Genomic DNA, 13338 nt, shown 5'->3' on the forward strand with positions numbered 1-13338 from the left:
TCTGATATATAGATAGTTTCCTGTTATCCTTTTGTTTTTCATTTCTAGTCTAATTGTGTTGTGGCAAAAGAATATACTCATATGGTTTCAGTCATTTGAAATTTTATTGCATATGCTTATAGTCCAGTGCACAGTCAATTTCTACAAATGTTCCATGGATGCTTTAAAAGAATAGAGGTTCTATGGCTGCTAAGTATATTGGTCATTCAGTATATTGTTAAAGCTGCCTTTAAGGTTTTTCTTTTTATTATTGATGTTTTGCATATTCACTATGATGTATCTCAATGTAGTTTTTTATTTTATACTGCTTGGGATTCACTGAACTTCTTAAATCTGTACTTTACTGTCTTATTAGTTCCAGATAATTATCCATGTTTTCTCTTTCTCTAGTTTCCTAAGTGCATTCTATGTGTCCTCATCTATAAAATGAAAATAATAACAGTACTCATCCCACATGTAAGTACTTGTTGATAAAATATAAAATGTTTAATACACAGTACTCAATGATTGACAGCTATTGTCATTACAGCACTTAAAATGAATTTTCCCCAACTTTCCTTAATGTCATAAAGTTTTAGAAATATGCAGATAAATTCAGAGATAAGCAGAAATTACATAATCACTAGCTAGGCAAAGTGGAAAATTGAAGCACTCTCCATTAGAAATCAGTAGAGCAAAGTGGTTATCATCATGGCCCTAAAACCAAAAAGGGCCAGGTTAAACTCTCTTTACAACCTGGAGGAAGCTACTTAACTTCTTCAAGCCCTAGAATCTCATTTGTTAAATGACAATAGTTATCATACCTGACAGCTTGTTCTAAATTTTAAATGAAATTCTATAATGCATTTAATATTTCAATAAAAGGCAAAGATGTAACTATTACAAAAGAAAGAGCATTATAATGATACCCAATTTTAATATTCTAAACTCTCTATGAGGGGAAAGAACTATTTTAGAACTTTCTTGAGATGAGTATTTACCAAATAAATTTGCTAAGGTATATTTGCAGTATTCACTCAGCATTTTTAACCCTGTTATATGTCAGGCACTGATAGGTGCCAGAGGTATAAAGATCAATGCTCCTGAATAATTCACAGTAGATGATCCAGATATTTAATCAAATAAGTACAATATAATGTGAGCAATGAGATGGTAGAGAACTATACAAAAGGCTATGAGAACACAGATTTCACAGAAAAGACATTTAATACAAGCAGAGATGTTCCAGCCAATGGGAAGGGGAGGTTAAGGTGTATAACATGGGAACATCTGCTATACAGGCTGAGCATCTCTAATCTGAAAATTCAAAACCCAAAATCCTCCAAAATCCAAAACTTTTTGCGTACTGACGTGATGCCACAAATGGAAAATTCCACATCTGACTTCATATGATAGGTCACAGTCAAAATGTAGGTGCACAACACGTAGTCTATTCAGTGCTCCCAAAGGAAAAATAAATTACCTTCAGGCTATGTGTATAAGGTATACATGAAACATAAATGAATTTTGTTTAGACTTGAGTTCCAACTCTAAGAGTATCTCATTATACATGTACAAATATTCCAAAATCCAAACATATCTGAAATCTGAAACTTTTAGTCCCAAACATTTTAGATAAGGGGTATTCAACCTGTATTTGTGAAACAGCTGTAACAAAGGGTATGTACTATGTAGTGACAGATGCCACTTGAAGATTTGGGGCCATACTTGCAGGTCTAAATGTGCTATGTTGAGGGGTTTGGACTGTTACTACATAGATACTGGGAAGCTTCTGAAATGTTCTATGGCCCCAAAACAATGACAGGATCACATTTCTACTTTTTGGAGAATAATTGGCAATAGTAAACAAGATGGACTGACTACAGTGAAAAATGAAGGCCAGCCAATTAGAACATTATTATAATAATCAAAATAAAGAAAAGATAAAAAATAGTCATCAAATGTTTTCAATGCATTGGGAGAATGCTCTTCCAACTTAGAATAACTGCTTCCCAGATTTGCTATAGCCTCCTAAATGCGAAAATTACATTATTATTTACATAGAATAAAAATGTATTAGATTCCTTTGAGATATTTTACAGAAAAATAAATTAATTTCCTTTTGAAAATTACATGCAAAAAAATTCATTCTATTATAACCTATCGTTCATTTTATTATAAGGGAATTATAAAAGTTATAGAAAAAATATCCATCTTCCCTTTTTAGAAAAGAACACTAGTCCTTTTCGTTCCCCTGCCACAGAGGAGGCATTGGAAACAATGATCAGCTCAGATTAAAACCCTATTGTACTAAAAAACTCAGAATCCTGACTTAACTAGTCTAAGGAAATACCAGTAAGGCTTATTAGAAAAGGGAGCCTTGGTATAAAAGCATAAAGAATTGAGTTCTAACCCCCTCCACTCTTCACCCTATCCTGTTGCCCAAACACCCTTAGTTAAGGAGTGATCAGCTCTTTGATCTCTTCTCTTTTAAAATAACCAAATAGCTCTTGTTTTGACTCCATGGCTAAACTCCATCCTTGCAACAGGAGTTTTATTTCTACATTGGTAGTTGAGTTTCTAACAAAAAAGACAATTTAATGTATCTTATATTTTGTAATATGTTCTAAAGACTAAATTTAAATAATTTCATGGCTATCCTGACTTCTTTCCATAGTAAAATTTTTCTTTTGTAAGAGGCGGCCTGTGTACACAGGCAGAGTAAATTAACTCCTGCCTCAAAGTTGCTGAGAAAATGAATTGCTTAAGAAGATTAGAGTCATTTTCTTTACTTAGAGGTATTCTTGACAACCCACACTGAAATTACACAAGATTAACTCCATTAACACAATTTCCCATTCTTTAAACTAGTAGCTTTTTAGAAAGCAGCATTTAGACTGAATAGTTCAAAGCATATTTTAAGAGGAGATCTCAAGATGCTTAGAAATGCTAAATAAGTATCACTTAAGGATTTAGAATGGAGTGCTGAGAGGTCAAGTAACATATTGGTCATACAGTGAGCTGTAAGTGAAATGAAAAGATGCTGCTTGATTTTCTCTTTGCCATTTAGTCTGCATATTCCATTTGCAAGTGGCATTTCAAATCAAATGAAAACTTAAGGAATATAACACTGTTAATCCCTCAAACACATGGATATTATTTATTTTTGTCTTTCCCATAGCATTTTATAGAGTACCTTTCACTTATTCAAATATTTGTTGGTTATTATGCCATATATTTGACATTATTTTGTGGCCTATTAAATACATATAAATCAGAGGGCTTAGAAAAACAGATTAAAACAGTACTATAAGACAGAATCTTTCTGAAATTAGAAAGCAAAATCTATTAACACAGGCCCAAAACTTTAAACTAGTTATCCTAGCTGCCATTGGTGCCATTAAAATGTACAATGCATAAAAATCTCTCTCTCTCAAAATGTTGTCATGAGCCACCAAAACCATTCTGAACACATGCAATCATAACCCGTTAATTCCCTTAAAATTTCCCTCTTTGATATTTAAGTAGTCTTCAATGTTTTTAACTGCAAAATAATACACTATATACTCATGTTTGAAATTCAAACATCAAAAGTAAATGGAAGAAAAAAGTCCTATTTTCCTACCTCCCCATATCTTCCTCCAACCTCTTTTCCTACTCTTACATTAATGTAAAAAAACTTTGCATTAAATTATATAGAGTTTCATTTTCTTTCTGTTCTCTTAAAGATTGCTCCCAGATAGAAAATGTTAAGGAACATTGACCTAGACAGCTCTTAAAGATCCCAATTTGAATGAACTACTGAATCCCCAGATTTAGAAATAGTTGTTTCTACTACTACAAAAAAAACCTCTAAAAATATGAATTGTAATTACTTTATGCTAAGACTAAGTCAGATCAGACCTCAATGGAAAGTCACTAACCATTTTATTATAAAAATTTTATCAGGGAGCATAGTAAAGTAATACTAGCTATAATAATACTAGCTGAAATTTACTGAGAATTTGCTAGGCACCAGACACTGTTCCTAGTGTTTCATAAGATTTCCTAAAATCAAATCTCTATCAGTAAAATCTTAAGATATAGCATGTGATCATCAATGCCTCTGCTCATAATGTCTTAAATGTGTACATATTTCATAATTTTGTTTGATGCAACACTATCCTGGACTGAAAAATGATAACTAACAGTACTTCAAGTCTAAGAATTCTACAACAGAGTCAGTGGGTTACTAAAGTCACATATTAAAACAGTTGTAGAGCCCATCTCTGATTTCAGGAATTCTCAACTGTACCAGTATATTTCCCATACTCTAATCATTCAGGTATTGGTATCATAATTACTGCTGTGTCTATACTATTATTTACTTAATACCTTTAAATTGATTCTACCTCTTTAAAATTAAAATGGGACATGGATGAAGCTGGAAACCATCATTCTCAGCAAACTATCGCAAGGACAAAAAAACAAACACTGCATGTTCTCACTCATAGGTAGGAACTAAACAATGAGAACACTTGGACACAGGAAGGAGAACATCACACACCGGGGCCTGTCGTGGGGTTGGGGAGGGGGGAGGGATAGCATCAGGAGATATATCTAATGTAAGTGATGAGTTAATGGGTGCAGCACACCAACATGGCACATGTATACATATGTAACAAACCTGCACATTGTGAACATGTACCCTAGAACTTAAAGTATAATAATAATAAAAAAAGAAATGAAATCACACATCTAAAAATAAAATAAAATAAAATAAATACAAAAATAAATAAAATTAAATTTAGTTTTAAAGGAAACATAATACCATCACATAAACAGGAAGCCAGAACTGATTGCCATAAATAAAAGGGAAAATAAATTCAATAAAACAATGCAAACCTATTAAATTCTAGCTACATATTATATTGTTGCCTGCTGATGTTTCTGAGCCTGAAGCCTGCATAGCTGGCTAGAAAGGTAAATTAGCAAATGTTGATATATGTAAATAGTATCAAGCAGCTTTCTCCTTCCTTAAACAGAATGATTGATGCAAAGACTGAAAATGAATTGCGAAAGAACAAGTTTCTCACTATGCTTTTTCAATGATATTTGTGCCAGGTACCATCTAAAACACCTCCTATGATCTACAATGATTTTACATATTATTATGATACAAATCCCAAAATATTTTGGGAAAACTCCAAAATGATTTGGGGATTTCCTGAAGGGATCCCTTTTACTTTATATTTTGGTCTCAGAATCTCAAAAGGTATCTTGTCTCTGCCAAGACATGGCCCAATATGCCTATTAAATCAATGGCAAGTAATATCAAGTTGGTAGTTGATAGAAATGGAAGTTATATTTTAATTTTTAGTTTGTTTTTTTATGAGATGGAGTCTTGCTCTGTCACCCAGGCTGGGCAATCTCGGCTCACTGTAACCTCCGCCTCCCAGGTTCAAGCGATTCTCCAGCCTCAGCCTCCCAAGTATCCCAGCTAATTTTTGTATTTTTAGTAGAGACAGGGTTTCAGCATCTTGGCCAGGATGGTCTTGAACTCCTGACCTTGTGATCCACTCATCTTGGCCTTACAGGCGTGAGCCACCACGCCCAGCCTAAATGGAAGTTATTATCCAAAAACTTGTTCTCAGAAGGCAAATGTTAGGTAGATGAAAACAGTACTGATTTAGGAAGTATAATCGCGCTCACCCCACATGCTATTTTGTTTGACCTTGATTAGGTTAGTAAACTATTCAGGTATGTTTCCAATCTGCAAAATAAGTGAAGATAATACCTCCACACAGGGTGGGAATATGGATTAAAATGTGAGATACTGACATAATAGATACTCAGAAAATGTTAGTTAAATCAAAAGTTACATGACTTTCAGTTTTTTACAACTCACAAAAAAATCAAGGTGTTTTAATCTTAATATTAATAAAAAGACCTCAATTTGTTTCACCTAACCGACTCCCAGGCACTACTGCTAGCTCAAACAACCTTGGCAATTAAAACTAATTCAAAAATAACAAAGCTGGAGGCATCACACTACCTGATGTCAAACTATTCTACAAGGCTATAGTAACCAAAATAGCATGGTACTGGTACAAAAACAGACACATAGACCAATGGATCAGGTTAGAGAACCCAGAAATAAAGCCACACACCTACAGCTACCTGGTTTTTGTTAAAGTCAACAATAACAAGCAATGGGGAAAGGACTCCCTATTTAATAAATGGTGCTGGGATAACTGGTTAACCACATCCTGAGGATTGAAACTGGACCCCTTCCTTTTACCATATACAAAAATCAACTCAAGATGGGTTAACAACTCAAATGTAAAACCTAAAACTATAAAAACCCTAGAAGAAAACCTAGGAAATACCATTCTGGACATAAGACCTAACAAAGATATCATTACAAAGACTCCAAAAGCAATTGGAACAAAGCCAATAATTGACAAGTGACATGCTGGCTCAAGTCTGTAATCCTAGCACTTTGGGAGGCCGAGGTGGGTAGATCACGTGAGGTCAAGAGTTTGAGACCAACCTGGTCAACACGGTGAAACCCCGTCTCTAATAAAAATACAAAAATTAACCAGGTATGGTGGCGGCCACCTGTAACCCCAGCTACTCGAGAGGCTGGGGCAGGAGAAAGGCTTGAACCTGGGAGGCAGAGGTTGCAATGAGCAACTGCAATCCAGCCTGGGTGACAGAAGGAAACTCCATCTAAAAAAAAAAAAAAAAATTGACAAGTGGGACCTAATCAAACTAAATAGCCTCTGCACAGCCAAAGAAACTACCAACAGAGTAAACTGACAGTCTACAGAATGGGAGAGAATATTTTCAAAGTATGCATGAACAAAGGTCTGATATCCAGAATCTATAAAGAACTTAACAAGCAAAAAATAGCCCATTAAAAAAAGAAGAAAGGACATGAACAGATACTTCTCAAAAGAAGATATCCATGGGCCAAAAGCATATGAAAAAATGCTGAACATCACTAATCATTAGGGGAATGCAAATCAAAACCACAAGGAGATACCATCTCACACCAGTCAGAATGGCTGTTATTAAAAAGTCAAAAAATAACAGATGTTGGGGAGGCTGCAGAGAAAAGGGAATGCTATACACTGCTGGTGGGCATATAAATTAGTTCAGCCTCTGTGTAAAGCAGTTAGAAGATTTCTCAAAGAACTTAAAGCAGAAATACCATTTGACCCAGCAATTCCATTATTGGTTATATACCCAAAGGAATATAAATTGCTTTACCATAAAGTCCATGCACACATGTGTTCATTACAGCAATACTGACAATAGCAAAGACATGGAACCAACCTAGATGCCCATCAACAGTGGACTAGATAAAGAAAATATAGTACATATATATCAGACAATACTACACAGTCATACAAAAGAACAAAATTATGTCTTTACAGCAACATGGATGTAGCTGGAGGCCACTATTCTAAGCAAATTAACGCAGGAACAGAAAACCAAATACCAAATGTTCTTACTTCTAAGTGGGAGCTGAACTTTGAGTACACGTGGACTCTAAGAAGGGAACAACAGGCACCAGGGCCTACTTGAGGGTGGAGGGTGGGAGAAAGATGAGGATAGAAAAACAATGTATCAGGTATTACGCTCATTATCTGGGTAATGAAATAATTTGTATGCTGAACCCCCACAAAATGCAATTTACTCATGTAACAAACCTGCATATGTACCCCCAAACCTAAAATAAAAGTTGGAAGAAACAATAAAAATGAAGCAAAACTTTGGAAATGGGGTTATAGAAGGTCAGCAAAAGGTGGGTTTGAGATGTTTGGGTAGGTTAAGTGGGTATTTTGAAGATATGGCTTCTCCTTTGGCATGTTTAATAGTGATGCTTAATGGACATCTTTGCAGTTTAACATGACACTTTAAAAATAAATTATCTCCTAATAATGATGTGAAGAAAAAAAAAACCTAATCCAAAGATCATGCCTATGAAGGTCTGAAATGCCCCAGCAAAACTGCAAAAACCTATGTGACTAGTGATCAGCTGGTCCAAAGCATACTATTAATAATAAAAGTCCTTAAACAAAAAAAAATTTAACATGGCAAGTCTTATTGGCATATAAAATAATATTCCACATGAATGATATCTCAATACATTTTATGGTGATGAAATAAACTTAGTGATCCTTTATACACAGCTGAAATATTTACTAAATAAATAAATAAGTCTAAAATTATAGTGCCATCTGCAGGCAAAGAAAGTAGAATCAATGATGCATTTTCATGCTTTCACATTTTCTGACTGCTGTTCAAAACTTAAAAACTAGGATTTAATAATGTATATAACTCATTTTATGATTGCATTTATAGGACATAATTTATCATATAAAATAAAACATTTTTTCTAAATTATTTTACTACTTAATAGAGCATCACTTCATTCTCAATATAATATTAAAATGATGGCAGTAAGCCAAAGAAAATCAATGGTACTACAATATCCAATTTTTGTGTGTTGAGAATTATTTATTGCCAAAAAATATAACAAAAAAAAACTTTTTAGTATTAAAAAAAATCCAAATACCCCATCATCTTAACAGGAAGGCATTTTTATTTATTTGTTTTTCTCTTCCAAACTTGCATCTGCAGACACTTATTTAACAATAACTAAATGCCAGGCACTTTTTAAAGCTGCTTTACTTATATTAACTTAGAAAATTCTCACAGTAAGCCTATGAGGTAGGCAATGTTAACATGCCCATTTTACAGATGTTGAAACTGAAGCACATGAGTTTAAATAACTTTCCCAAGGCTGCAGTGCTATACGTGGCAGTGCCAGGGTTCAAACTGGGTACTGCCAATATACCCAGGCAAACAGATATTAGTTTGCCTCCAATATCTGTGCTTTTCATCAATATGCTAACATGTCTCTTATTTGTGAAAGATGAATTCAGAGTATTATTGCAGTTGCAATATATGTGTTCTACTTTTGGGGACAACATTTTCTCATGAAACTAAATTGTTCATTGCTTTTTTAAATAACTACATATTTTACCATCAAGTTGATACATATCATTTTACTTACTTTAGTTATGTAATGATGGACTGTGAAAACTGTTTTTAGTGTCTTTATTTGTATATAAAAATATTGCAATAGGCGAATTTTGCATTGCATATAGCTTCTCTTCCTTCTTTTGGATTTTATTTCCTTATGCTAACATTTCCCAAAATGGTTAAACTGGCTTAAGTATATAAAGTATCACATTACTGATATATAATGCTCCATACTGCTGTTTTAATTTCATCATGATATCTTACCAACAATGAAAGAAATGCTCAGATATTCCCAAATCAATACATGTCTACATGCCAGTCATTCCTCCCCCACCCCACCCCTGTATTTAACTGATATAAAATGGTTAAGGATGATTTATAATGTGGGATAGCTAAATCAACAAAAATTAAAATTTTCAAATGGGCACAATGTTTTATTCCTCCAGCAACAGAAAATGTGGAGATAATCCTATTATTTGTCACTTATGAAGCTGGCATTGTCTTGATTCTATCAGTAACCCACACACAAAAAAATCAACAACATACTCAAAGTCACCGGTAAGTGTCAGAGCCAGAATCTAAGCATAAATCTGCCTGACTCTAACACCTGTTTTAGATAATATGAAAAAAAATTACAAATGGTCAAGAGGATCAGCATATGCCAAGATATAAAAATTGGATGAGAAATTTTATTTCAGTCTTCATCAAAGATTATGTCTCACAAAGAGGTAATAACTACTCTGGGGTACCTATCACATACAGAGGGATGATAGTTCCCTTGTATATTGTTCTGATCAATAATTTCAAAAATAGGAAAGGAGGACAATAATAATTAGCAAAATGCTTCATCTATGTTTCTGTCCAACATTTGCTTCACTGCAACCTAATTTCACCAAGGTTCTAAGCAAGGAGCTGGAGGATATGAACATTCACAACTTTTTTTCTTAAATGTTTTCTTGCAGTATTATATATATTCCTAATGGTTTCAAAAGATTGTAACTTTATGACACAGAATAAAGGTCACTGAAACATATAATAGAAAAAAAAACCCCGGCTTTGGGGTCACATGGACCTTAAATTTAGACCCTGACACTTACATGTCCTCTATAAAATTATAGTATCAAATCCTAACTTCTCAGGATGCTGTGAAAATTAAAAGAGATAACAATTATGAAGCTCCTAACACATGGGAGGTGCTTAAGACATTTTAGTTCCCTTTCCTTCAAAGAGTGACACATATACGGTTATACCAAGCGTATCAGTTTAAAACGTCATGCTTCATTATTTCCTTCAGACAAACGGTAGCATAGCATGAAGCATCAAGATCAAAAGAGATCAAAAGAGACAAAGCTGTTTCATCAATGTGGGAACCTTTCATTTTGACATCAATGTCATGATCTTCCATTAGTTGGTATGAGAGATTACGGGGATGTTTCAAAATCTGTCTATAGCATCCTGGTACATTCAGTTTCAGAGTAGGTACTTTAAACCTACATGTCTGTAGTCCATCTCTGCTAAGTATGTCATGGTACCACTGCCCTACCTTGTTCTTTGGATACTGAATATTGTATCCAAGTATTGGAAGAACCACCTGTGAAACAAAAGACGGAAAAAATATGAAAATAGCCTTCAAAAAGATACATGATCATATTTTTAATGTACTTTTATGACTGGGACCCGGATTTGTAAAAATAGTCTCAGAATATAAACATCACAATCAGCCTAAAACATACTTTAAATAATATGCTATGATATTTTTATGCTGCCAAAGAAAATAGCTAACTAAAATCAAGGACTCACAATAACTAAGGTAACCAACTCAAATCAGATATTATTAGACAATTCACTATTCAAGAAGTTTAGGTACACTTAATTAGCTGATATCGACGTAATCTCTATAGAATAAAGCATGTACTGTCTGTAACATGAAGAGTAACCTCTACTGCTCAATCACATTACCAGTATTTTGGTGGGCAATCTTAAATTTTCTTATTTCTTCCAAAACAAGAAAGCAAACACATAGCAACGCATTCAATGTTTATTTTCTTAGCTGCTTGTGAGTAAACATTGCATTTTGTGGGGTATTCTTCCTTTGCTGGTGTCTTCTAGACAGTTTTCTTGAATAATACCAAAAGGTAGTCAAGAAAAGGAAGAAGGTAAAAAATTCAAATATACACAATATGAATGAATCTGAAATTCACTATGCTAAGTGAAAGATGCCAGACACAAAAGGTCATATACTGTAGTATTCCATTTATATGACATTATTTCAAAGGCAAAACCATAGTGACAGAAAACCGACCAGGGGTTGCCCAGGGTGAAGGATGGGAATGGGCACAGGAAAATTTGGAAAGGGGAGGAAACTGTTCTTTATGATTGATGTTTGTGGCGGCCACACAGTCCTACATTTATCAAAAATATGTTGATCAAAGCCTATACAATTATAAACTACGTGAATTTAATTGTATATAAATTATACCTTAATTTAAAAGTTGTTAAAAAAAAAAAAGAGGAGGGGAACTAGTCAACATTTTGCTTTTTGGGGACAACATCTACACTTAGGTCTAAGTGATACTAATTTTTAAGCAAATTTACCTGATGTATTGCATACATATTAGCTGATCCCTCCTCTTCAGTTACCAGGTGAACCTAGTTTTAAAAAACATGAAAATATGAACGATTTCCACATGTTCCAAATTTCCTCCACTTTCAATTTTCCCTAACTCTATTACATATAAATCAGTTCCTACACTGAATATACATAGACCCAAACAAGATCTTATCATAATTTGTTTCTGGAGGTGTAGAACACATAAAAATTAGAATGATTCTTCCTGCTTTAACCACTAATCACTGACGTTGGATAACATGGAGAAAGGTGGACTGCTGAAAACTTTGAGGCAATACTTTCACCTCAATCACCAGCAATCTTTTTCTAAATCACAAAGTTTTTCTTTGTTAGGCTGAATCAAAAATCCGCTTCTATAATATCAACCCACTGCCCACCCTCACTTATCTCTGTCCCCCGAAAATATAATACTCTCTACAGAACTGATGTTTCTCTGGCTGGATGTGGTAGCTCACATCTGCAATTCAGTGCTTTGGGAGGACTGCTTGAGGCCAAGAGTTTGAGACCAGCATGGAAAACATAGGGAGAGCCTGTCTCTATTTAAAAAAAATTTTTTTTAATTAGCCAGGTGTGGTGGCACATGCCTGTAGTGCCAGCTACATAGGAGACTCAGGCAGGAGGATCGCTTGAGCCCAGGAGTTCAAGACTGCAGTGAAACACGATGGTGCCACTGCACTCCAGTCTGGGTGACAGAGCAAGACTCTGTCTTTAAAATAAAATTGAAAAAAAAAAAAATTTAAAGAAGTGGTATTTCTCAGCATTTGTTTCATAGAATGGTAACAATTGCCACATACAAGAGGAAAAAAAGGTGCATGATAGATTAACTCTATGAAATGTTGCTCTAGGATATCACAGAATAAGTAGTTTGCTTTCTCTTATATATGAAAGCTCAAACAGAAAGGCATCTATCCTCCCTCCACAAGGTTTCACAGCATTCTCATATGTATTCATCACACGGTACAGTGTCTAGAGCCCCTCTAAATCTACCTGCTTTCCCCTCAACTCTCCCTCATCTTATCAATAATGTCACACCTTTTTTGTTTATAATTTGGGGTTTTTTTTTGTTTATTGGTAACTAATCTCTTTCAATTACTGCACTCAGAAACAGACAGAAAGCTCCAGATGTGATCTGATCAAACTACAAGAGACATACTACATGGAATTATGATCTCTCTTGCATTATCATTTCTAGCCTTTTCTCTTTCACAGAGTCATAAGTGTACCTACATACTGTGATTTAAGTAATTTATGAAAACATTGAATAAACATGGTCAAGGTATAAAACACCATGCTTTGTCTTTAGAGAATTCCCTCCAGGCTGATATCCAACAATTCATGAGCAAACATGTTTTCCTTGTATGGCTGCTCCCCAACTACAAATTCACCTAAGTTTTTAATTGTCTAACTCACATTTCTCCATCTTGCCCATACACACACACAAAAAGAAGTTACCAAGTGATTTGAAATGTAGCTACACCTGTTAGTCTAGTAATCCTATCAAAAGAAGGAATCAGATTAGTTTTCTATAATTTTTCATTGTAGATGCACATTACATGCCCCATATACCATTTATTAAGAATTGTATTCTTTTTCCTTTTCATATTTTATATTTTGGGACTCTAAGTCCTGCCTTTTCTTTCCTCAGTGCTAATAAAATAAGTGATCGATTCAAAAATATATAGAAACATTGTTTT

General features: G+C 34.2%; 1 protein-coding gene across 6 annotated transcripts in view; it reads right to left on the bottom strand.

Moving 5' to 3' along the window:
• Positions 1-13338, bottom strand: part of PUS7L (pseudouridine synthase 7 like) — a 48146-nt gene that overhangs the window by 9261 nt on the left and 25547 nt on the right. For 3 of the 6 annotated variants that reach the window (XR_007717825.1, XM_050749379.1, XM_050749381.1), the window contains exons 8-9: positions 11611-11664; positions 10559-10606 (exon numbers count right to left, since the gene is read on the bottom strand). Coding sequence is in view for 5 of the 6 variants with exons in the window: in XM_050749379.1 (XP_050605336.1) it covers positions 10559-10606; positions 11611-11664 (102 nt within the window). In the remaining variant the exon portion in view is untranslated. Of the gene's footprint in view, positions 1-9452; positions 10607-11610; positions 11665-13338 lie in introns of those variants that run through there. The other 3 variants (XM_050749378.1, XM_050749377.1, XM_050749382.1) reach the window with 1 other exon arrangement.

This window comes from Macaca thibetana, chromosome 11 (assembly GCF_024542745.1).
Source record: "Macaca thibetana thibetana isolate TM-01 chromosome 11, ASM2454274v1, whole genome shotgun sequence".
In the NCBI taxonomy this organism is placed as follows: Eukaryota; Metazoa; Chordata; class Mammalia; order Primates; family Cercopithecidae; genus Macaca; species Macaca thibetana.